The 26203-nt window shown below is 38.5% G+C and overlaps 3 protein-coding genes across 3 annotated transcripts; 1 reads left to right on the top strand and 2 right to left on the bottom strand.

Annotated features, from left to right (window-relative positions):
• Positions 1–5745: 5745 nt before the first annotated feature.
• On the bottom strand, positions 5746–14927 carry LOC127942530 (ectoderm-neural cortex protein 1). Its single transcript, XM_052538303.1, has 3 exons — positions 14663–14927; positions 11745–13542; positions 5746–6953 (listed from the first exon to the last, which is right to left on the bottom strand). Exon 2 carries the CDS (start codon positions 13533–13535, stop codon positions 11766–11768), a length of 1770 nt encoding a protein of 589 aa, XP_052394263.1. The 5' UTR covers positions 13536–13542; positions 14663–14927; the 3' UTR covers positions 5746–6953; positions 11745–11765.
• Positions 14928–16411: 1484 nt separating this feature from the next.
• LOC127943391 (mitochondrial import inner membrane translocase subunit Tim13) lies at positions 16412–18005 on the top strand. The gene is made up of 3 exons (XM_052539860.1): positions 16412–16633; positions 17000–17068; positions 17151–18005. The coding sequence occupies exons 1-3, from the start codon at positions 16514–16516 to the stop codon at positions 17247–17249; spliced, it is 288 nt and encodes a 95-aa protein (XP_052395820.1). The 5' UTR covers positions 16412–16513; the 3' UTR covers positions 17250–18005.
• A 378-nt stretch (positions 18006–18383) lies between these two features.
• On the bottom strand, positions 18384–25300 carry LOC127943392 (transmembrane protease serine 9-like). The gene is made up of 14 exons (XM_052539861.1): positions 25168–25300; positions 24943–25070; positions 24776–24843; positions 24090–24265; positions 23975–24016; positions 23777–23890; positions 23084–23249; positions 22720–22994; positions 22333–22475; positions 21860–22247; positions 21116–21284; positions 20746–21011; positions 19999–20135; positions 18384–18939 (listed from the first exon to the last, which is right to left on the bottom strand). The coding sequence occupies exons 1-14, from the start codon at positions 25298–25300 to the stop codon at positions 18778–18780; spliced, it is 2367 nt and encodes a 788-aa protein (XP_052395821.1). The 3' UTR covers positions 18384–18777.
• Positions 25301–26203: the final 903 nt, after the last annotated feature.

Here is a 26203-nt window from a genome sequence, read left to right as displayed (position 1 = left end):
TCTGAGTTTATATTTTGTAATTCTGAGGGAAAAAAATTAAATTGTGAGATTTAAAAAAAAGTTGCAATTAACTTTATTTTTGGTAATTGTTTATTCCATGGCAAAACCGAACTTACATGCTAAAGTGCATATGGATTTAGAAAAATATTTCTGGCTGCATAGATATATAATTAAGTTTTTATTTATTTGAATAATTTTAGTTAGAGCATCTATTTTCCTTTTAATAATGTGAGAACTTCCTGCAATCTGCCTGCATTCTTCTCAGTGTTGATGTTTGGTAGACAAATCTAGGCTAGCACTTTTACAAGCATGATAGTGTCTAAAATATCCCTCCCTCACAGTTACATAACAGCTCTGCAAAGTCAGCACCGGCAATCATGTTCCATGCTGGCCATATAACTCCTGTCCTGACCCCATAGAAATAAATGGTTTCTTCTCTGTCCGTGGAAACAACTTTAATGAGTTTATCTTTATTGCGTTTCGGTAATACTTTGTAGTGTATAAAGAACACTTGTTGTAAAGTGACTGATATTGAGTGTAGAATGGTGATGAATGAAGTTATTGTTCTTTGTTTATCATCATGAAAAACGAAATATGGCTGGGAAGATAAGGTTACCGCTGGCTGAACGTACGCCACAACACACACCGTGTTTGTTTGTAGAGGTGTAATCCAGTAAAGTGGCCTGGGAAGAATCTGCTGCCATAGTAAAATCTTTGTGTGTGTGGATAGCAATCTGTTAGAAAAAGTAGATCTTGTGCCAAATAGGTGTTTGGTTTCATGGGAAGATTTTTACTGCTGCTTAGTTTGATAATACAATAAATCTATTCAGCATTTTATTAAAAAGTATGTTATTTCAGTTTGTTTAATATTCTTCAATTAAAAGTGTAAATGTGCTCTATTTATTGGGCCTTGTTCATGAAGTATAACAATTGTGTTTAAAAGTTTGTAAACTGTTGGTAAAAGAATTGATGCGTAAATTGGCGCTATTGTGTATAATTAGCATATTTCCTAAAAAATATGCGTACAAAAATTGTCTGTATTAGGAAAAAAGCATTTTTGAGCATTTGGGGAATGGGATCCTGACAGACAAGCAGTGAATTTCTCCAAAGAAAAAACTATCATTACCAACAATATACATAAGAAAGTATTCGCAATTTGCGCAGAAATGTGTCTAATATGTACATAAAATACTAAAATAGGAGCACAGATCTGAATAAATGATTTTTTTTTCAAACCAAAACTGAAAGCAGCTTGTGCTTACAAAAAAATAAATAATAAATAAATAATCATTAACATGAGATGGGAGAGAACATACTGTATATTTCAATGCTTTTGCATTTTGTCGCAAAACTGTTACGTTCCCTGAAGAAACGTTGCATCTGAAAACATTTTCAAGTGCACACAAGGTTTCTTTGGGGACGTGAAAGGTTTGCGAAAGAACCATGTCCCTTTATAAGGACATTTCCTACCTAGGCCACAGCTCCAACCTTTTATAAATATTTAATTCTGACAATTTATTTTATTTCTTTATTTTCTTTTAAATAGTTTAAATTTAAATGACTTATCTTTCAAAATTTGGGTTTAAGTTTGCTATAAAATCTTTGGCTTATCAAAAAAAAAATTATATGGTACAGGATATGATTGAGCTTCTAACAGAAACAAACCACATGATGTTAGATGTACATCATGTGGTGCTACACACAGAAAGCCAAGGAGCGTCTTTGGCCGCAGCTGCTTCATTAACCTTGCGAGTTTGAAGAGGCTGACACCCCAACACCCCAGAGACGGGCGCAGACTGACGCCTCACTTCCTTTTGTTGTATTATTCATCCTGATGTCACTTTTCGAGTGCCTTTTCAGTTGAGCGCCAGTAATTATCAACCGGGCCCACATCAGGATGGGCTTACTCCAGAAGAGACCACCCCACCCTGTCTGAATCACACAATGGTCCAATTACGGCACTGTCCCATCCTAGAGATACGATTCACTCTCATTCCTCCTTGTTTTTTCTTTCCTCCAGGATATAGCACTGAATCCCACTCGTCCCAATCAAACAAGGGGCATTATGGTGATGAGGAACTATTTCAAGCATCCAAACATGCGAAGTGTCCTTGGACTGCTTGTGAATAAGATCTGTGGCATGTCAAGCTGCTATCTTTGTCACCATTTGAGTTGAGGGGTGGAAGAATTCACTTCCCACATTGGGAAATCTTCGCAAACAATGGCAAATATCAACATTCTTCTGTTGAATTCTCATCAAGTATTTTTTTTCTTTTTCCCACCTACTACGAGTCGAGAAACATTTTCATTTTTTGAACTCCACAACCTTTCAGAGCTTTTCTGTCTCTCAAGAAACGTTTTATATTCGATGCTACGCCTCAACCTGAGGCGATCGACCGCGCAAGGATGAGCATCAAAGCCTGCCGTCGCATAACAACATTCACTGTTAATCAGAGCAGAGCTAGATCTGTCAGCCTCCCAGCCACCCCCCTGCTGTTCTGCGTAATTACTCCATTGTGGAAACAGTGATTACAATTCCCCCCCTTCCCCAAAACGCTGGTCCTCTCCGTAGAACACTCTCAGAAGTCTCTTTTCTGTGAAGTGCATTTCTGTGCACCATTGTTTTCACAAATAACCGGCATTCTTTTATACCGCATCTAGACAAAGAGATGTTTTGGCAAGGCGGATGTATGCTCCCATCTCTTTGTGTTTAATGCAGTGTGATGTGCATTTTACTGGAGGAAGACTTATGTGTGTGCTCCTGGAGAACCTGCGACGCGTTAAAGCATGTCGGTTATGCTTCCTATCCCGAGTTCTCATCATCCATCAACATTGGCTGGGACACATTCAAGCAGTTTTTACATTCTGGGTTACTTGGGTCAGTGTTTATGGCCACAGAGATACAGTCTATCCATCTAATTTCAAGGTTGTCAAATGCCAAAGGTTTGAATTTAAGTTAGGAATACAGTTGGGGGTTGTGGCCTGATGGTTAGAGTGTTGGACTTGTCACATAAAGGTTGTGGGTTCAAGTCTCCGTACTGGAATTGTATGTGAGGGAGTGAGTTTCCACTTTCAGTACCCTACTGAGGGACCCTTGAGCAAGGCACTTAACTCCCAGTTGCTCACAGCAAAAAAGGTCTGTCTAAAGGCTGTTTAGGTCATAGTGTGGTGGCTCCCTCCAGTTACACCACCGGACTTTGAGGAACCATTAAAACCATTAACGTTCCTGACAGATCGCATCTCGACTCGACTGACGGAAAGTTCCTGTACTCCGAAACTACAGATGCATCTAGGCGTCAGCGCTTAGAGCTGCCTGTGGTCAAAGATGGCCTGAATTCTGTCTGTTTATGCCACTTTTTACCTACATGTTGCTGTAGTTGTTGACTACAAACTTCTTGCACTTCTTAAGGAATGGGAGTTGCTGTGTTGGTTGGGCAATAAACCTCAGCTCGAATAAAGCCTGGGGGGGTTCTGTTTTTTTCTCAGCATTAAAAACAAGTTTTGCTTTGTTGGAGGTTCCTGGAGAGTGTAATAACATTTGCATTGGTGCTTTGATTTAGTTGTGATCAGATTCTAAGGAGGTGGACGACGGTTGGAAAAGACGCTTCTGGCCATGGGGGGCAACCATTGGAAGCTGATTGTTAACTAATGCGAGATCTTTGTGTTCCTGGAGACCCCCCAGCTGCACGCATCCGCCTGGCAGACACACGCCAGTAATTAGGTGATGGGGGGCTTCGACCCCTGTGTCTGTTCCACCCGAATGTACCCTTTCTTCTCAGGGTTATGACGAGTGTTAACCAGACTATGCTGGCTAGTCCTGTCTTCTGACAAGTTTCAAACCTCTATTTATGCGTGGTGCATTAATTGAGTCGCTGGCGGAATCTTTTTGAATTTGGCGTTTTTTTCATTTTGCATGACAATGGTGCTTTTGATGAGTCTCACAAAAACATGCAAGCGCCCGCACACATCCTGCCAGGATCCCTTTGAAAGAAGATGTCTTGGATCCCCGTGCCTTTTCTTCAATGTTTTGTCGCATTCATTCAGATGCTGCTTCCCATCTCCGCTCACACCTGAAGCACTTAGTAGCCGCTTTTCCAAAATGTGGATGCGTTTGTTTAATCAACAGAAAAGATTTGGAGACGTTTAGCATCACATCACTTGCTCACCAGCGGTGAATACATACAACATCTGGACAGTTTCTCCAAAGTTCATCTGAAAGAAATTTGGTATTTTTGTTATAAATGCACACTACTGCAATAAACAGTAGTTTGACTGCATTTATGTCTCTTTGTTTAACAGACAGATCTCTTCCCTACCATCTGGGCAAAGGATCGCAGTCTGGAGTCTCAATGCCATTCGTTGGCATTTCCAACATCCCAACACCTGCTTGGGAACGAGGCTGGTGCCATGACATGAACACACACCTTTTCTAGAGTCGTGTCTGAAGAAGACCACCTCTAAGCTAAAATAGCAACATGAAGTCATAAAGTTTGAGCAGAGAAACTGAACTTTACTCTCCAGTTTCTGGAGGGGCTGGAAATCACTGCGGTTGAAATTGACTGGGTGTGACCAACAATTTCAAAACTCCAGCATATCTAACAAGTTAAGAAAGGTGCGAGACATTCCTTCTCAATCCACTAATCCAATTCTCACTCTACAAAACAAAACAAAAACATGTGCTTAGCATTTTCACAGACAGTTTATTAAAAAAATGTCTTCAGTACACTCTACTGTATGACTGACAGAAGTTAGAAACAATAATATTTGGCATTAAATGTACAAAAAGCTGAACAGGAATCAGTGATATCAAAAATTTTAAGACATTTCACAACACAAAATATCAAACATTTCATAATGAAGCAATGTTTAGCTGGTAACATGTTTCTATCTGTGCTGCTTTCTTTGGCTTCAGGCAACACATTCTAAAGACGTTTAAGAAAAACACTCTTATGAGAGTAGATGACCGTTCGACAGTGAGGAGGACAAAATGTGCAAAATCTACTTAAAATAATACAATATACTGTGTACAAATATACATACAATAATAAAGCATAATCAAAGCTTCATGTATGGCAACATAATTTAAGAAGTTTGTTAGTTTTTTTGACACTTTGAAAACTGTATATTGAAGATTTGGCACAAAACCATTAAGGAATCCACAGCTTTAGTAGTTTAACCACCTTAAAAACTAAGCGAATGTCATTCACATTGTTAACTACAAGTTATCCTACAGTTGAGTGACAAGTAATATTTTGTAGAAAGAAAATGAAGCCTATTTTAAGCTGAATACAATAATAACATATTATATATTCTTGTTTTTAACGACTCTTTTTGCACTACAGTAATGAGAATTTGGGAGGACAATCTGCTTTAATTGCCTTGAAAAAATGCAATCTAAACAATTAAAAAATATTTATTGTCTTCATGCAAAATATTATTATAATTTTTTTCATTGTGAATTTTTCTTGACAACTAAAACATTTTACTTTATTACCATGCTTTTGTTTTTTAATTCAAATGCACGTTTATTTTTTTGTTTTTTTTCATTATGGTAAAAACTTTTTTTTTGTATTACAGTAATGATAATTTGGGTAACAAATATGCTTTAACTGCCCTGAAAATAAATCCATAATACAAACAATCTAAAACCAGCCTTAATTTTCTTTATGCAAAATGTAATTTCTTATTTCTATCTTCTTTTTTCCGCATTGTAACATTTTAGTGATTATCACTAAAATGTTACAATGCGGAAAAAAGAAGATAGAAATAAGAAATTACATTTTGCAATAAGAAAATGCATTTTCCTCATTGCCATAATTTGTCCAGGATTAAGTATTTATTTTTTTATTTTTATTTTTACTATTAAAATCTGCATATGACTTTCGATAATATGAAATACATTTCTTTTTTTTGGCATTATGGTAATGGTTTTTTGCATTACGGTAATGAGAATTTAGGGAGGAAATGTGCTTTAATGGCCCTGAAAATAATGTCATGATGCAAACTATTTAAAACTAGGCTTCATATTTTTAATGCAAAATATTACTTCTTACTCGTTTCTTCTTTTTTCACATGACATTGACATTAATTTCACAACAATTAAGAGCATTTTCCTCATTACCGTAATTTGCCTAGGATTTTTAAGTATTTATTTTAAGTAGTTTCAATTCAAATCTGGATATGCTTAAATACTTGACAATTTAAAAAAAATTACATTCTTGTTCTTTTCCAAGAAGGTAATGACATGTTTGCATTACGGTAATGAGAATCTGCTTTAATTGGCTTGAAAATAATACCACAATGCATCCCATTTAAAAACAGACTTAATATCTTATCATTTGGGGGTGACTCACCACCCAAACTTGTCTATTAGCCCAGCCTCGCTATTTGTCTAGTACTTTTATAACAAGAATACAGTGCTAATCAGAGAAGTGTTTTTAATATTCTAATGAAAAAAAGAAAAAATATTCAACAATAAAAAATAAACATTCTATACAAAAGCCTAACTAGTTATTCAACAACTCTGTCTTCCTTTTTCTCTTTCAAAGGCCACCCAAGTCTACTAAGAGCACAATGAGCCCAGTTTCATACGCTAAAGAGAGTAACCAGAGGCAAGGGTTAATTATTGCTTAATTTATGACTGTGCAGGATCCATGTGAGTGAGCAAGATGCTGAAGCATGGAACCTCAGGCTAAAAATAACCTGTTTTAAAGAGTTATGCCTAGTAAGTTTATGTACAAATGTGTTCACAATGCTTTCTGCATCTCTCCGTCAGGACTGCGGTGTGCTGGGACGGGCTCCGGTTGACAAAGTTAGACACTTGACCGACCTAAGGCTTGGTTTCCAGCGCAAGGTCCATGTGATTGTGAACAAGACTAGTAAAATGCCTCCCCCGGCATTCCCAGACCTTGTGGGGGGGAACTGAGCCACATTCCAAAAGAACATCGGAAGATCTGAGGATGGAAAAACAGGGAATGGGTTACACATGTTGAACTCCACATGGATCACCTACAATCCTTTACATTAGTTGAGAAACTTGAGTTCAAACATGTACTTTAAAATTGTTCTTGCCCTGTTCAATGTGTTTCATCCCCTAAAACATGCAGGTAATGGAAGTTCACTTGTGCCTAATTTCCACTTTCCCAACCTGTTTTTTCCAAAACCTATAAAACAGGCTCTTCCTTCAGATGAGTTTTTGAACATTTGACTTATTAAGAGTGTATTTTATCTGTGCCGATGCATTAGCAAAATGAAAACCAGTATCTAGAGAGAAACATGGCAAATGAATTGCAGATATATAAAATAATCATTTATTGTCATAAAAGTAATAACACCAATGTTAAGAAGTAATAATACTGCATCCTCTCTGGACACGGTGTCTGTTTTTCCGCTGTTGACACGATCAACACTCCAGCAGCATTAAAAATACTACCCGAGAGAGATCAGCGTTTCATGAGTACAGCAGCTTCAGAGCCGGTTATATTTAAACGTAAGCATACTGTATTTCATACCTTTGTGTTATTTGTGGGACGTGGCAGAGACACTTTCATTTAAGACGTTAGAAGCAATGCTACACACACCACACAGAGGCTTGGGTGAAGTGAACTTCTCAGTGTTGTGTAAGTGTTCATCCATCAGCATCAGTGGTCTCACCCGTCCCAAAGCAGCAGCAGCACAGGTGACCACTAAAGCGAGTCTAAAGACCCAAACACATGCCCGGGATTCAATCAGCTTGTGTTTAATAGATTTTATGCTCTTGTTTTCATCACCTAGCGCAGCCATAAACTGAAAACCACCTTATTTGTCTTTATTACATCTACTTCATTCTTCCAATCTCTGGAATTCATTACCATGTTTTATTAGGCAGTCAACTATGCACTCTAAAATATTAAGGAAAAAAAAGGCTTTTATTTTTAAGGGCGTTTATTATATTTTATTTTGCTAATCTCACTTTTTAGTTGTTTTTAAGCACTTATTTTTACTTAATTTTTAACATTTATTTTTACAGAATAAATAATAAATACAATGTAAATGCAATGTTATTTTATTAATCATTTGTTATTAATCAATAAATGGTGAAAATAGGAATTATACCAAAAAATATATAAAATAAATGAATTTATTTTTAGTAGTTTTGTACTACTTGCAAATAAATATATAATATAATATAATATAATATAATATAATATAATATAATATATAATATATAAATCTATCAAATTTAAGTACAAAAAAAAAAAACATTAGTAAAATAATGCCAAGACATAAATAAACTAATATTTATTTAATGGTTTAATGGAGTTGAGGTTTATCTAACTTGCCTGGACATTATATATTATGTTTTTACAAAATAAATAAAACGTTATTTATTTGTTTGATTGATAAATAAGAAATGTATCACTCATATAAATGTATTTCTTTAAAAAAATTGTGAAAACAATAATTGTCATGATTAATAGTGAACATTTAAGAAAAAAGCAAGCAAAACATTTATTGAAACATTTTCTAAACATTATCCAAGTAAATTATTTCCACCCATTGTTTTGCTTTTTACTAAAGTCTGATGTAAATAAATCAATGTGAATAATAAATATGTATCATTCCCATTTAATCGTTTGCTTCTTTATAACCCTTAATAAAACTTAAATAATACTACTAAATATTTCTGCAGCACAGCTAGATGATTAAGCAGTGGTTTGGCTCTAGCTCTTTCCTGTAATGAGGGTCATGGGGTGAATTAATGGCAGCTGTGTAAACTTCTGCGCTGACTGATCTGTGATCTGCTCCTCTAACAGATCGATCCCAATCAGCACTTTATTTATTAGGAGATGCCCTTTGCTGTGCATTATGCTCCGCCTCTCAATATTCTGGCAATGTTTACTAATGAGCAAGAGTGTGCGGGTTAACACATAAATCACAGGATGATGGGATGGCAGCTTAAACCTCACAGCCATTTTCTTTTGCATAACTTATTTTATTTATTTTTTGCAGAACTGAACTCTAACTGATCTGATCAAAAATGTATTTTCGATCAAAGCGCCCCCGGCTTGAAAAACAAAGACTGTGTTTGTATGCGGATCGCAACCCTTTCCCCTCTTCTGTTCTATGTATATTATGCAGTTCTGATTAATTACACCAAGTGCATTCCCGGCTGAATGACCCGTTTGATCTGTTTGTGGCTCCGAACCAAATTGAGGCCTTTATATTATTCGATTTCTTTCCGCAGGTCTTTCTTCCATGAACAAAGGACGGAAAAATATATCCATTAACTTTATGCAGATGCAGCCGAGCTGCAAGGGCTGAGTTGGATGCGGTGACTTTATGCACATGTCAGTAAGAAAGACTAGACACGTGCCAAAATAAAGGATCTTTTTTGGTAGCGTTTCGAATGGCTTCTTAAAAGGTGCACATTAGTAAACTAGTAAACATTAGTATTGACTGTGAGGGTCACTCTGGTCCACCCTGTGGATAATAACGCTGTCCTGAGAGCCAGGAACCGACCCTTGACCTAGATCAGGTGTGTCGTACAAAACAAACAGAGATGGTGTATATTGGAAGAGTGCCAGTTATGACAAACTGCTCTGCGAGACCAAAGAATGAGAAGATCTTGATAACTTCCTCCCTGGAGATCATGTTACAGTTTGGATTACTGGTCTTGCCAGCTAGAAAACATAAAAGTTGCCTGAACACATGAAAACTGTACCCATTGAAGAGCAAATCAAGCGCAGTGCGTTGTGGGATACACAGTTTTATAATTCACATATTGACAAGTGATGTACACAAACTAAATACTGCAAGAAAAGTATGCTAGCATGCCATTTCAAACATAACCCAAGTGGTCTAAGAAGAGTTTTGTGGCAATAATTCATGTTAGCCTTGAGGTATTGATGCTATGTTAGCTGTGTGGCTACATACATCAACATAGGAAACCAATCATTGTACGAGTTAGGGCCGTTTCATAGTCAACGCATCTGTACGCATATGCGTCCCCGAGGCTACGCATCGTTACGCTTCGGCCGCCATTATGCGTCGGTGCGTAGCCAAATGTGTCGTCTTTTTTTGTGTCTAGTTTTTGATACGCGCCGATGCACGCAATACTATGCATTGTCGGTGGGGGCGACATTGCAAGTATTGTACATTAATTCAAGTATATTGTGTTTACAGAAGAAGAAGGTTTGAATACAATGGCGGGCGAAGAGGAAAAATTATGCGAACTTCCCACCGTCTATCTCTGCGTTGCCTTTGTTGCCGCCGATGTAAAATCAGCAACAGAATACACTCCTCTTCAGTTGCCATTGTGATCTGAATATCACCCGACTCTACTAATATCACCCGACTCTACTACCCCCTGTTGCGTGAGCGGTGTATTGCATACACGCATCGCCCGTGACGCTTGCGTCCACTGTTTAGATTATGAAAGGGAGCGCGTCGCTCGCGTTTCTCGCGTTGACTAAATACAGACAACCCATGTCTTTCTATCCCAAGATTCATACCAAGTATGTTGAGAGAACCGCATTCCACCGAATATCTCAGTGGTTAACTACACCAAGTCAAAGTCAAAAGTGACTCACAGCACTGATATCCAGTGATAATACGAAGGAAATGTATCTGTATTTAAATGGGCATGAATGACTGGTGAGAAATTTTCCGAGATATCTGCATCTTTGTTGCAACGCATATTCATAAAGCGTACTGGAAGTCGGTTTGTGAAAGAAGTGAACATCAAAGAGAAGGAGATTTTCTCTATGTGCATCCATCGCCCTGTTATGGGATGGCAGCTTCTGAAGCAATGTGTATTTTTAGTTTTAGGCTGCTGGCTGCCAAATGGTGCAAAATATAGCTGCACCCTATTCCACATGCCTTGCTCGCCGTTTCTGACAAAGCTATTCTGTGCAAAAAAAATCAACGGCAAATTAATGGCATTCAAAAGAGCTGGAACTGCACCATTTGCACTCCCAAAGAAGGATAAAACGGACTTGACAGCTGCAGCTTTGCAGATCTGGGGCCTCTCTTCTGCCTGTCTCCACCCAAACCATCTGTTTATTATTGAGAAAGGGCAAACAGCAGTTCCCCTAGGCATCCTTCCATTAAGTGAGCACTGAGCCCTCTGTAAGCTGCGAGGGTGCTAAACAAGACGAGTTGTTTTAGAAGCTGAACTAGCGAGAGTCACTCAAGAATTCTTCAAGCAAAGGCCTTTTACAACAAATAAAGAGGTTAAGATGCATTCTGACAAGTTGAAAGGCCCAAGTCTCCATTCTTGAATCTTCCTGCCAAACGTTAGGCCTCTATGTCAAATAAACACACCTTCTCTAAACATCATCGGCCATTATTTGAGTTTGTTATCTGTCTGGCTACTGTGTGTCCTAGAGAGAACAATAACCCTGACATGTACTTAAAAGAAAAGACGGAGGATTTGTAAACAACTCAGGGAAGCAAAACCATACGGTGTTTCAGTGGAGCAATGTGCAAAAACGGTACAGGACTTGCCATAGGCAGAACTACAAGCATGAACCTGATACTATTCTAGCTGGAAGCATTGGGAAAAGTCTGCACACCCCAGAGAGATGTGTTTTACTCTGTAATTTGTGCCACATTCCTTTTCGAACTATTAAGGAAAACGTAATCTTTATTTGACACCCAACAGCACTAATTACAGTAAGATATTTTTCATCAACAAACTACTGCTTTGTACATCTGAGAGGGCTTGAAGTCAAGGAAAATGTTGTCAATTGGACAGTACTCACCAAATAAGAGACACATTTTCTTCAAGATGGGAGGTACTTCCAGGTGCTGACAAATGCTGTTGGGATAAGCGAGTATGGTATGCTTGTTATACTATCCCATGAGTCTGTTGACGGGTCATAGCAGTCCAAGGTTTTACACCTCTGTGCCCCAAAGTAGCCCCCGACCACATAGAGGCGATTCCCTGACGCCACTGCATGACAGCTGATTCTCCTGGAAGTCACGTCACCAAACTTGGTCCACTGGAACGTCTCACTATTGAAGCGGTACGCGGAGCTCGCGGAGAACTCAGTATCTCCACCAATGACCACAACATGGTTCCCAACAACTGCTGCCGCTGTGTAACGCCAGAGCTGAGGACAAGTGGCCGGGACAGTCCACCTGTTCTCACAGGGGTCGAAGCACTGAACCTTGGGATACTTGTCCGTGTTGATACTAGTCCCTCCGAAAGCAAAGAGTTTGTTTTTGGCCCCTACAACAGCAGCATTGCTCACACCCTCTCGGAGAGGGGCAACTAGTGTCCACTTGTTGGATTGGGGGTTGTACTGCTCCACTTGTTTGAGAGACACCGATGGGGACGCAGGGAACGACCCTGCAAGTGACGTGTGTCCACCTACTACATACAGGCTGTGGTCAAGTTCTGCTGAACCATGTCCGAATCTAGCGACGAGCATCGGTGCAGCCTTGGACCATTCGTCATGCAAGGTGTCGTAGACCCAAACGTCTTTTGAAGCCCCATTTTCAGACCCGCGACCACCTGTGACATATACTTTACAGCCAATTGCGCAAGCACTACACTCTTTGCGAGGGCTAGGAAGGTCTGTTTTGGGAGTAATCTCCTTTGCCTTGTGATCAATCATGTATACTTTGTCGCACATGAACGTTTGGCCTCCTAGAAGCAGAAGAGCTTGGCTGACTTTTCGGGGTCGGGCGCAGAAGCCTGTGACAACGCCGTCATTCTGCAAGATCTTCATTTTGCAACGGACAGCGTTTTCCACAATCTCACGGCCCACCTTGTGTCCCATGACAAGCTCTTCAGAAGCGACGTTCTCTAGGAGGTAGGTTTCCGGGAGCAGGGCGAGTCGAATGCAACGCAAGAGGTCTGGGAGATCAAGGTGTCTCCTTCCGATGTCTGCTTTAACCCAGTCAATAACAGCCTCGTACACAATACATTCATCCTCAACCTCCAGCTCCTCACTGAAAACAAGCTCTTGAACTTTATCTTTGGGCAAGCTTAGGAAGTCTTCAGTGTGGTACAGATTAGCAAAATTAGCCAGACACATTCGCCAAGAAAGTTCATACAGCCTCTGACACTGATGAGCATCGGACAGAAGCATCATTCCGAGGCAGTTAGACGGATGCAGATTCTTCTCCAGAAATTCTGCAGCGGCGACACGGATGTCGTGGAACTGGAGCATGTCGCCAGCCTCCAGCAAAGATTCTGCATTTTCCTCGTTGATGATCACCCGGGCGGAGTAGGCGTAGTCTAGGAGGAGCTCCAAAACCTCCGGATGCAAAGAGTCATGGAAGTTGACCTCAGCATCTCGACTCTCCTTCAGACCGCCGCTGAACATGGCCTCAAAATAGCGGCTACATGAAGCCAGGACCAAACGGTGGCATGGAAATGCTCGATTTCCAGCACGCAGGACTACATCCGTGAAGACACGTCGCTTGCGGAGGAGGTTGAGTTGGATAAGCAGGCTGTCTGCATGTGATGTCTTGTGGAATAGCTGGATGTTCATGGACCCAGAGCTTGACCTCGACTTTCGGTTCTCGTGATTACTGACAGACATCTTTAAACTAGATAAAAGACAAAAAAACAACAATTTCTTTTCAGACCCCTTGTGATAAAGTATTAACATCTTATATCATCCATGTATGTTCATTTGATATTACTCTGAAGGCCTATTGTTCAGCAGTGTTTAAGACTCCTTAACATATAATTAGACGGTGGATATATAATAGTTAGGGCAATTACACTTGGAAGCAACCATCTCCTTGGACGGCAGTAAACCCATAATCGTTTGTTAAACAGCAATAAAATATTACAGCTTTCCGTTTACCTTGAGACATACCAAGTTACTGCTCTTAGCTATAATTTCATCATTTTGCTTATGCATAAAACAATCAAACACTGCACAGCAGTATGAAACTTGACTGTCTACCGTCAGTACGATAGTGAATGAAAATGAAAGCTGGGAAAAAATCTAAATTTATATGTTTTTGGCGACTTTTAAATACATTCTCACTGCAAACAACAACAACCTACCCTTTCGAAAATTAACTACAAATAAAACTAAAAAAAAAAAAAAAACATGGTTACTATAGTTAAACCACAAATTTTAACCATGGTGTTGCTACACTAACCATATTTTTTAACCTAGGTATTTGTAGTAAAACTGTGGTTATACAAATTGTAATCAATAAGCCAAAACAGGTTACTTTTACTATAATAAAACCATGGTTAATTTTCTTCAGAAAGCCTTTAAACAGCCACCAAAACATCTCAAAATTGGATCGACCTAGATACAATGACTCATGAATTTACCATGGTGTCAATAAAATGCCTTAGTTTCTATATTTGTTGTTTAAAAAATTACTGTCTTTAGAAAAATAATGCGTTCGAATTCAGTATGAATTTTAAATGAACTTTGGTTAACATTAAAATACTTGATTTATTTTCGCTTTTAATACAACAGATTCTATATTTTCTCTATATTTCTTTACTTAAAAAAATATACAGAAAAATGGCATATTATATTATATTAAGATTATTTCTCAAAGCGTCAAAGATTCAACGTTAAAGCGAAAGTTGAGGTGACAGGATTTTAGGTCTACAAAGCAGTAACGTTACATTTAATCTATACATGTTCGTATATTGTAGCACTGTGTTTCATAACCAGAAGTAGAATGACTTTACCTTATTTCCTTTTCACGCACGGACTTGTACAGTATGCGTTCGAATTTAAAGGACGCGTGTCACTTTAAGACGTCTCTCTAGACTGAAAGCTTTCAGTAGTAGCATTTCTCGTGATGAGATCAATCTGAAGTCTGCGAGATCTGCCTGTTACACGCTGCTGGCGAACATCACTACTGTGATTTGAGCTGTGAGTGAGCGTGTAGCGTAGATCCCAGTCGCTCCTCCTCTTAAATGTCCAATCCTGACAAGGGAGGTGATTTTAGGACGTTTTAATAGCACTCAGAAGTGTTTCGGAGAATGAGTGATCATGCACACGTCAGTGTGAGCGAAACTGAAACAGTGCATGGTGGATCCATGCACATTTTTAAACATTTTTGTCGAACTTAAGACCAAAATAGCAGATTTATTAATAATAATTATATAAAAATTAAAATATTTTAATTGTAAAAATCAAACAAGTACCATTGTATACTATACACAGTGCATTGAGTCTTTTTCATTATGGTATTTAGTGTCAATCCACTGTTTGCTTTCCATCACAATTATGCCAACAAGAAGGGCGTGTGTTATTCTTAGCATTTTTCTTTCATCCTCAGAAAGGTTGTTGTACAGACAACACTACTTGTACTGTAAATAAGTGAACACTTACAGTACAATTACTGTCAGACCCCTGCCACACTCAGTGTTAAAGTCTAATAGAGTTATTAGAGCTTAAACACAGCCGTTACTGTCACAATGCCGTTTAAATAGTCTTCAATAACACTTATATCTGACTTTCCTGACGAAATCCTACTGGCAGGTTTTACACTATCAGCTTGCACTGCCTGTTATGGCTTTAGACGTTTAGACAATATTATGATATCGTTTTAATGTCTTATTTCTTTAAATGTATGTTTTTTTATAAATAACTTAAGTCACTGAAAAAAAAAACCTACCTGTGGGAATGTGGCGCCACATACTGGACGGAACCATATTGCAATAATGCGAAAATATATATATATATATATATATACACAATATACGAACATGATTAAATGTAACGTTACTGCTTTGTCGACCTAAACTCCTGTCACTTCAACCTTCTTAACGTTGAATCGTTGACTGCTTTGAGAAATAATCTTAATATAATATAATATGCCATTTTTCTGTATTTTTTAAGTAAAGAAATATAGAGAAAATATTGAATCTGTTGTATAAAAGTTACTTAAACGCGAAAATAAATAGTGATATCATGGTAAGTTCATGAGTCATTGTATCTTGGTTTATCCAATTTTGAGATGTTTTAATGGCTGTTTAAAGGAAATGAACCATGGCTTTATTATAGTAAACGTGTAGTAACCTGTTTTGGCATAATAGTATATATATATATATATATATATATATATATATATATATATATATATATATATATATATATATATATATATATATATATATAAAAAAAGTCTGTTTTCGCCACACATATTGTGAAAACATGAAAAAAAAATAGACACACCCACCCACACACACACATTGTAAACAGATATTTGTACCAAATTGCAAACTAATAAATATTTATATGCTATTGATATCTTTAAAAAATATATATATATAAATCGTTTAAAAGCTGAATATTTTTGTCGTTTAAAATTCATCTAGTTATGCTTTTAGTTATGCTATTTTAGTTGTATACTTTGTTATTGTTGTTGTTTAGTTTTACTGTAATAAAAAACTACATTTCCCATAAGCAAGCAGTCAGGATGTTTTCCGGAGCGCTTCCGGTTCATCTCAAGGGCAAAATTATCACATGTACCGAAGCTACACTTACTCGAATCCAGTGTGTCACTGTCATTAGATCTATAAGTGTGTAAAATGGACAGTTTCGGTTCAGATTTCTCCTCGGGCTCCTCGTCTGGTAAAATAGACTCTGGCACTATAATGGAGCAGGTCAAAGTTCAGATTGCTGTTGCAAACGCGCAAGAGCTGCTGCAGGTCAGTGACTTTAACCTCTTAAGATGTTAAATAGTGTTCTAGTAAGTCTGTTTTTCAGAGTCATGTATTGGGTAGTTTTTCATATTTTATATTGCTTAATATATGGATTAATAGAAATCTACCGTGGGGAAGGCGTGGTATAATTTGGAGGACCATAGTATGATTTCACTTTGCTTCAAAATGTCATTTTTCTTAGTAAGTTTTTGTTAAATGTATTAGAAATTTCTGCCTGAATTGTTTTAAAGTAAATACTACACCATCACTGTATGATACTGCTGTAGTACTTTATTGATTCTTCAAGGTATCGCTTATTTAAAAAAAACTATTATACAATGCATTTCTAATGGCATGTGTCCTGCATTGCAGAGAATGACTGATAAATGCTTCAAGAAGTGCATTGGCAAACCAGGAAGCACATTGGACAACTCCGAACAGGTGGGGAAAATGCTTCCTTTATTCAATAAAAAACCAACAACATCTAAACCCTGTTAATTTGTTTGCCTTTTGTTTTTTCTAGAAATGCATTGCCATGTGCATGGACCGCTACATGGACGCATGGAACACGGTCTCCCGTGCATATAATTCAAGATTACAGAGGGAAAGGGCACGTATTTGATGTGCAGATGGTGGCCAGTACTACCTCAGTCCTCAGGTAGAGGTGTCTAGTCTCTAAATGCACCACTGGTTTGTAGACTTGGCTCACACAACATCAGCTGATGGCTTCAGAAGGAACAAGGTGGTTGGATTTAGACTCTACAAGGACGTTTTTTCATTAAATGTTGTGTATTGAAAAGATTTCAATCTTAATTTGCTTAAAACGATGGCCAGGATTTGGGAGAACAAAAGAATTGGTCTGGATTTTTTGATCCACTGTTTCTGGATCCGGTTTAAAAACAATGCTAAATGTGGACTCCTCCTTATGTTATTATCTATTCCCTGAGCAGAATCCAAATTCAGTGTACTATCGGTCTGCCTTTTGTCATTGGTTGGGCTCACTTTACCAACTCTGTTTCACAAACCTAGTTCTATTCCCAGAGGGGGAGAATTCAGAGGCATCTTTTATGCAATACTTATCTTCACCAGAGCGACTGAACAGTCCTTCTTACTTCTCTCTGAAGGACAAACTGCAGGTGTCGACGCTGTAGCGTCATTTGTTTCATTGTCTTTTAAGAAAAGTAGTAAGGTTGTTTAGAACCGCAAACCCTGTAAAAGCTGTTTCCTTTGTGTACACACGCGTCAAAATTCCCCTTTTCCTTTGCTTTATTAAATATTGCGACGCAAACTCCACCAGGACATGTCCAGACAGATGTTGTATAATCGTCACCCAGCTGTTTTTATGGAATGCAAATAAATACCACAGAATGCATTTTTATTAAGGTTTATTCGTTCATTGTTTAACAGATGTAGCACCAATTGTACTACGGTAATTAGGACTGAAGCACTAAACAAGTACATGATTATACATGTGGCATTCTCAGTGTTGACATATGGGGCGCTATAGCATGCATTTCCACAAACTGTCTTCTACAACCTGCTCAAGTTCTGTTATGGTAGACCAATGCTTAGAAAAAGCATCTTGTTCAATGGCACAGACTTTTGATGTGAGGTTTAGGTATTGATTTGTTGTTTGTGTACTAGTGTATGTTTCCGGCCTTAATGCATCAAACAAGTCAAAGCGAATCGCCTTCATTTTGTAGTAAAGCCCTTTTTGATTTGTAGTAATAAATTCTGCTGGTGATATCTCATTTAATCAGAACTGATCCAACTCAAGGCGAGCAAATTTCGCCATTTAAAAAAAAAAAAACTCTTAATTTGACATATTTTTAAGCGAAGGGCAACAAGAAATCTGCAGCCTTTCAAATCGGAACATCACTTATTTTTCGTAAAAAATATTTACGTTAAAAATGTCTAGTGATTCAGTGGAGGCCACGTGGTTTAATCACCTCATGGCTTCAGCATGGCTACTGCTTCCTACACCTGAATGCATTATTAATAAATACCAAAAAATACATATTTCAACTGTACAGTATGAACTGGTTGGTAAACTTGTCCATTTTTGAGTTTCATGCATTCTTTTCAACTGAGAGACACGACTGCACGTCACTTGTGAGAATGATGGTGGAGAAAATTTCTAGATTGTATTTTTAAACAAGGAGGTATGTAGATATCCATTCTCTGACAGCCGTGACTTGCGTGTAAACTCCCGGGAAGCCAAGTCCACCGCAGCTGTGACCCCAGGTGGTCACCCCAGCCAGAAACCAGCGACTCTGGGGTTCATGGCACACCAGAGGGCCCCCTAAGTCTCCCTGAAGACAAAGACAAGAACACTGGGTCTCATTCATGAAACATTCGTAAATATACGAGTAAATATGTGAGTGATTTACGCGTAAAGAGAACTTCCCGAAAACTCTTCTCCTGAATCACAAAAACTTCGTAAACGTCAGATGTGATAGTGAAATGTGTGTGTGTGTTAATGAATACCAATCAGTCGAAATGGGACGCGCGTGCACGCTCATTCTCAATTACCATAAATCCCACCCATTGAATCCGACTGACAACTATATATGAGCATCATATTATGACGCCAAACGAAGGATTTCAACATGTCTTCTCAAAAGCAAATGAAAACTTAAAAGTTCTCAGCTGCGGAAATTGAAGTTGTTTTTTTTTATCAGAAGTTCATTCAAAACACCACGTTTTATTTTCAAGCGTATATAGTGGCGTATCAGGTCCTAAAAAAAGGAAGCTTGGCAGTATATTACAGATGCTGTTAATAGAGTTTCATCTGTTAATCGAACAGTCCCAGAAGTGAAAAGAAAAACCGTATTAATTACTATATATAATATCTTTTACAAAATGTTGTGTAAATATGTACCCGATTATGAATTAAAATGCAGCCGTATTAATGAGCAAAACGTTCAGACGTTAAACGCACTATTTACACGTGGCTGGGAGCAGGTGTAGATTTATTTCGTAGCAACTAACATTTGGAAAATACGAACGTTTTAATGAATCTGAAAATTTACGCCAGAACCACTTTACACGCGATTTACGCAAAAATTTGTTCTGCTCGTGTTTCATGAATGAGACCCACTGTGTTTATGGAAGGTATGACAGTTACAGAAGTCTGCTGTAAAACTCAAGGATTTGGTTGAATTACATTGGGCTGGGTTGTGTTATCAACTTAAGATGCATGGTGGATGTTTTAAGGTAAAAAAATACTTGGAGCATTAAGTATGGTTGGGTAAGTACAGCAGGGCTTCAGAAAAAGTGATTCAGATTTCTCCTACAAGAAGAAGAGTGTGCAACTGCTGAGTTTTCCAAATCTTCAATACTGGAAACAAGTTCTTTGAGCAGAAACTCACCAAACACGTGTCCACGTCTCCTTCCATAGAGCCAGCACACATCGTGTTGTTGGTAAGTTCAGCATTGTAAGCTTGCTGGCAGTCCAACTGATCAATGATACTAACCTGTGCTTTTTGCAGCAAGTTGGTTATCATTCCTATGTGAGATAAACAGACTGTGTCACAACAGACCTTGTCAAACAAATCGTGTTCATATCTTGTCATAATTATGTCTATATCTTTTTGGAACAGTACTTCATGTAGAATAATTGCAGTGGGTTTGGTATAGAAAAGAATCAACCCACTTTAAAATAGTTACAATTTGTTGCTTTGCAGACTCACCATTTGTTTTATTCAGCTGTATGTACTCAGTGCAACTTATAACATCAAAGTGAATGATAAAACACCAACATGTCAGGGAAAAAAATATAGGGGTGATTATTTTCTACACCCACTGTATAGAGCTGCTTTTGTGTGTTGTTTTCATACTCTGACCCATACCCATGATGGAAATGGTCTACTTACAGCATTATGGCATTTCATGTTTGGATTGAGTTTACATTCATTATGAAAAGTATGAAGATTAATTAGTCAAATTCCAGACCCCTTTTCAAACAAATGGAAAACATGAGTAAGGTTCCTTGGTGCACACTTTAGTTCGGAAGGTAGCTTTTGCATTGACCACACAAACCTGGGTCCGCACCAAAATGTCCAGTGTAAAAATGACTAGTTTTTATACTAGTATAACTTGACCGACCCCAAACTCACCATCCTCCCTCATAGCACCCCATCCAGTGATGTAGCATTCCATACTTTTGTTGAAGATATGCCAGGGGGAAGGCAAACACACAGTCTGGATGGTGTAGGATTTTGGGGTGGGGGTGGATATTTCCACCAGGGCCACATCGAAGTCCATGGTGCTGCTATTGAAAGCAGGATGAGGGATGATCCTTTGCACTGGAATCACCAGAGCACCCACTCCAGACCAAATGACCGAGCCGAGACTTACAGTCCAGCTGGCAGGGTCCAGGTCACTATTAATGAAAAAAAAAACACAAAAAAGAATAGTAAACCTTCCCTGTTCAACTCTTTCCAGATCTGGCGCATGTTGGGTAGTCGTCAATCAAAGGTACACTACCCTCTGAAGCAGTGAGCTGCGGTCAGGAGCCATTTGCAGTGGATAAGTGTAGCTCCACAGCGGTGAGTGCCTTGGTACTGCAGACTGCCCACCCACGGCCATTCACCTCTGTAGGCGGTGACGCCATCAATACTCCTCTTCTGGGCGATGACTGGACGATTCCCACAGTCTACAAAGTAATCAAGTGACTCTTTTATTCTTGCTCTTCAAGCTAGATAAATGGACCTTAGTCGGGGTAGAAGCCATGTTTACCTTTACACCAATGAAAACAAGGCTGTTAGGAATGCACATACATTTTGTTCAGTGGGTTGTACAGTTTAGCAACTTGGTGTCAATCAGCCGACACAGGATTGAAAATATGCAATCCTTACAGTGTGCAAAAGAACTCTGGGTTGTGAAAATTGGTGGCAGTACAACCTTTAGAATGGATTGTGTCTCCAACCTTGTTTCTTTCATCCACTGTTAAATATGGCATTTACCCTAACAAAGGTCTACTCTAGCTAGTTAACCACACTTCGTTAATGTGGGTGCAAACCAAAGGGATTACTGTAGAGCAGGGGCACCCAATCCTAGGATCAATCTTGGTGCCTTGCTGCAAAGTTTAGTTCCAACAGTTTGTAATTCTTAAGTGTTTTTGAAGATCTGGATCACATTAGGGTTGGTGCAAAACTTTGCTGGAAGGTATATCCCCAGAAACAGGATTGGGCACCCCTGTTGTAGAGATTATAGATAGAGATTATTTACCACAGTTTTTCTCATCTGCATCGTTGGGGCAGTCACGGACTCTGTCGCACTCTGGATTTGTCTTGCTGATGCACATGTCTCCGCCACAGTTATAATTACCACTGCAGTTCCCAGGAGCAGGGTTATGATCATTACTGACATGCTCTGAAGATGTGTTTATAGAGTTAGTTTTGTGAACAGCAGTTGTTGTGATGCTAGGGACAGTGGGGGTGACTTGGATTGTTGGTGCAGTATTGGTGTAGCTCAGAATCCAGTTGCGGAGCTTGGTGGTGCGGGAATAGACCCCAGGCTTGTTGATCTGTGCGCATCCCATTCCCCAGCTCACCACACCAGCCAAGAAAAAGCGTCCAGGGGACACCTCGCATACCAGAGGTCCTCCGGAATCTCCCTGAAGGACAAAACCACGTTTAAAGCAGTTGTGTAATTCATTTTGAAATACTTTTTAAATCAAGCGTTTTTTTTAGCGCCCTTACCTGACAAGAGTCTACCGTCCCTTGAAGAAAACCAGCACACATCATATTTTGGGTAATCGTACCTCTGTATACAGATGACTTGTTGCAAACGTTCGAGTCAATGATCTTCACAATTGCCTTCTGTAATGTAGAAGGCATTTCATCTGCTCGGGCACAAAGAGGTGAAGTCTTAAAACGGGAAGTCTTGAGCAGCCAGACTTTTGACTTGACTGGTCTTCACAGATTCCTATTAAGACCAAGGACGCAAGCAAGAAAAGAGCACCTGATTGACATGTAAAGTGACCGAGTACAGTTTGTTTTGAGTTTGGTGCAGTGTAGGGGTGGGGTTACACTAAAAAACCTCAAGCCAAAGAATATTTGGTTTTCTGCAACATCAGCCATACTCACTGGTGAACTGATTAAGAGCTCCCCAGCCAGAGACGATGCAGTTCTGCCCAGCACTGAAAATATGAGAGGATGATGGGATACAGACTGGCTGAACATAAGAGCTGAACGTCAAGGGCGTTTCCAACTTCAACACGCTCACATCACTGTCAGTGGTCACGGGATCGTAGCTTGGAGAGATGACCAGGGACTTGATGTTCACTATTGTGGCTCCGTCCTCCTCTCCACCGACTAGATTGGCTCCCACAAGAGCTGTCCAATATTTTGGATCGTTTTCTCTTTGGTACACAAGGAAGACATATTTAGATTTTAAAAAAAATTGCCTAGTGAGGGTCTGATGAAGATTTAACAAGAACGATTTCCTCACGTTTCAAAACAATGGGCAGCGCTGACGAGCCAGTGATTGTTGACGATGGATGCGCCACAGGTATGATGACCGTGTAGTCTGAGACTGACCTGCCAGGGTAGCTCACCATGACGGGTGTTTTCACCACCCACAACACGATTAGCCATGACTGGACGTGTTCCACAGGCTATAAATGGAACATTAAATAAGATTGATTCTTCTGAAGACAGTGTGAGTGTGCAACTCTCCAACACAGTTCTAGTGTTCTTTGGCTGCCAATATATGTAAGATATTCTACATGATTTCTAGGTTGTTTTGGTAGGTTTATAGATGTTTTCTATTCTCTGTGATCTTCTTGTCCTTAGATAAAGCTTATTTACATCTTTTAGTCTATTTTTTTTACCAATATTGCTTTCCATCAGGCTGAAATCCATAGATGGCTAAAAGCACACATTGTCTCATTATGCTTCACAATTTGAGGTAACATTCAAATCTGTAGCAATATTATGTAATTTTAGGATTTGTGGTTTGTTCACATTACTAACCCCTGGTAATTGTGTTGTTTGCCTTAACAAGCACCATTATAAATACATGTGCCACTCCATTAAACGTTTTTGATACTAATATGTCAAATGTCCTTCACTTAAGGCAAAAACTTATAAAAAGAAAACTTACAGCAAGATGTTAACATAATAGCAAGATGGTGACACTTACAACAAAAGGCTTCATCTGAACCATCAACACAGTCCTTGATAAAGTCGCATTCTGGATTTAGCTTTGTGATGCATTCGCCGTTGCCACAAGGGAACGTTTCTTCAGGACATATACCTACCATAAAGAACGATGGCATGTTAGCACTCTTGAGTTTTCAATAAACCTTCAAATATGATCAACAATATAATTATATCTTACTTATGTCATTCCCAATCTCATTTAATGATTTTCCATTTGCCCCTGGAATTAAAAGAAATTGTTAAAATTACACTATTATTGACTTTTCTATATTTTAAATGGGAAACTTGCATACCAAGAAGGATGATGCCATGGATCTCTCCGTAATCTGGGACAACGATGGGTTTCCCATTCAACATGGCCTTCAGTCCAGTGCGGAGTAGGCCTTGAACATAACTCTCTGTACACCCCTGGACTTGAGAGATCCGCAAGACCAAACGTAGAGTTGTCAAAACATTTGTGTTGCCATTCCTGAAAGATTTCACAGACTCTTAATCAAACTCCATAATTCAGTGAACAGAAATGAACATTTTCTGATATTTGACTCACCCTCGGGCCATCAAAGATAATATGGGTTGTTTCTTCAAAATAGATTTGGAGAAATTTAATGACCAGTGGATTCTCTGCAGTGAATGGGTGCCGTCAGAATGAGAGTCCAAACAGCTGATAAAAAACACCACAATAATCCACTCCAGTCCATCAGTTAATGTCTTATAAAAAGAAAATCTGTGTGTTTGTCGGAAACAATTCCATCATTAAAGCACTTCCTCTAGTTAAATTGTGATGGTAGATTATTGTGATGTCTTTTGGACTCTCATTTTGATGGCACCCATTCACTGCAGAGGATCCATTGGTGTAATAATATCATGCAAAATTTCTCCAAACCTGAAACAAACTCATCTACGTGTTGGATGGTCTGACAGTGAGTACAGTTTCAGCAGATATTATATTAAAACATAGCAATGTAAGCAATGTAATTACCCATATGCAACTATCTGGCAGTCAATAAAGTGACTTGCTACTGCAGAGGCACTAAAGATATTCCTGATCTGTAAAATAGTGAAGACAGCTGCAGACCTCGGTTTGAAATATGAAGTTGAAATAACTAATAAATTGTGCACACTCATATTCATGTCTTCTGGTCGTACCTTTTCTTTGAGAGTCGCAGTCAGAACTAAATAAAATCCTGATGTTTTATCACTCAGTCCTGGATCATAACTGAGCCCTTGCAGTTCCACCGTCTCCATGAAATAATGTTCCTCTTGTATTAAGTAAACTAAACGGGGAAAACAAAGCTGGTTTAAGTTTCCATCAGTATCATAATATTTTGATTCTTTGTGCAAATGACTATAAAAAGAATGTATTGAGTTTACCTGTCATAAACCCAACAACAACCCCGATGATGAGAAGAATCAATATGGCAGATAAAGTCATACATTTGCAAGAGGAGAGGTAAGCTGGCTGTGGATCACCTTCGAGCCGCTTATTCAAGTCTTTCTTCTCCATTTCAGTCTATACAAAGACCTGCAACACAACCTGGACATCCAAACTGTAAAACACAAGAACACATGGAGGAAATACAGACAGATCACAATGAAAAAAAAAGATTGGGTTTTTAAGAGCTCAAAACCATTAGGGTTTCCCTCGGGTGCCGACATCGAAAATCATCTCGTGGGATGCCAAAGTATTATTTCACTGGCCATAGAATGAGACAATACTAGGAGTGGTTCCGAGAAGCCTTAACAATCCTCTATTAGCTCGGAAATGTTATAGCACAGAAATATGAAGCCTGCTGTTCCAGAATATATTGATATAATTATTTTGCACTTTGTAAATGCCACGACAACTCTCTCAGTGCATATACACATGCCCCCCCGCCACACACACACACACACACACACACTCACACAAAAAAGGGTGTATCGACAATAAATGCCAATTAAAACTACTTATTTTAATGCTTGCCGATGACAAAGCAACAGTATCAAATAATATGGCAGTTTTTGGCATACAATTGGGGATAAAATATATTCTAGTTAAATGTAAAATATATTAAAATACAATATAAAATATATACGAAATATTAAAGAAGATGTTAAAGACAAAATTTGTTATAGCTATATCACAAACATATACTTAATATTTCAGGTCACAACATCTTATTGACTATAAAAGCCATTTAAATCTTAAATTGCAAAATAATATTATTAACAATAATAATGCAATGGTACCAAATATAAAATAGCTATAATGAAATAAAATGCAAACAAAATAAAACAATTACATTATGCAATTCAATTTTTAACATGATAAAAATAAATATTTTATGTGACTTTACAGTTCACATACTATTCTGTGGAACTCAATACAAACATGCTAGGTGTGTAATAACGTCTGGCACGACTCTGT

The sequence above is a fragment of the Carassius gibelio genome, chromosome A22 (genome assembly GCF_023724105.1).
Source record: "Carassius gibelio isolate Cgi1373 ecotype wild population from Czech Republic chromosome A22, carGib1.2-hapl.c, whole genome shotgun sequence".
NCBI classification, from domain to species: domain Eukaryota; kingdom Metazoa; phylum Chordata; class Actinopteri; order Cypriniformes; family Cyprinidae; genus Carassius; species Carassius gibelio.
The sequence above is the reverse complement of the archived record's forward strand: the minus strand, read 5'-3'. Positions and strand labels throughout refer to the sequence as shown.

Coding starts and splice junctions, on each gene's coding strand:
- LOC127943391 (XM_052539860.1), top strand. CDS start 16,514: ATGGACAGTTTCGGTTCAGATTTCTCCTCGGGCTCCTCGTCTGGTAAA. Junction 16,634..16,999: donor ACGCGCAAGAGCTGCTGCAG/GTCAGTGACTTT, acceptor CCTGCATTGCAG/AGAATGACTGATAAATGCTT. Junction 17,069..17,150: donor CATTGGACAACTCCGAACAG/GTGGGGAAAATG, acceptor TGTTTTTTCTAG/AAATGCATTGCCATGTGCAT.
- LOC127943392 (XM_052539861.1), bottom strand. CDS start 25,300: ATGGAGAAGAAAGACTTGAATAAGCGGCTCGAAGGTGATCCACAGCCA. Junction 23,891..23,974: donor TGAGATTGGGAATGACATAA/GTAAGATATAAT, acceptor TCTTTATGGTAG/GTATATGTCCTGAAGAAACG. Junction 22,995..23,083: donor GCTGCCCATTGTTTTGAAAC/GTGAGGAAATCG, acceptor TGTGTACCAAAG/AGAAAACGATCCAAAATATT.
- LOC127942530 (XM_052538303.1), bottom strand. CDS start 13,535: ATGTCTGTCAGTAATCACGAGAACCGAAAGTCGAGGTCAAGCTCTGGG.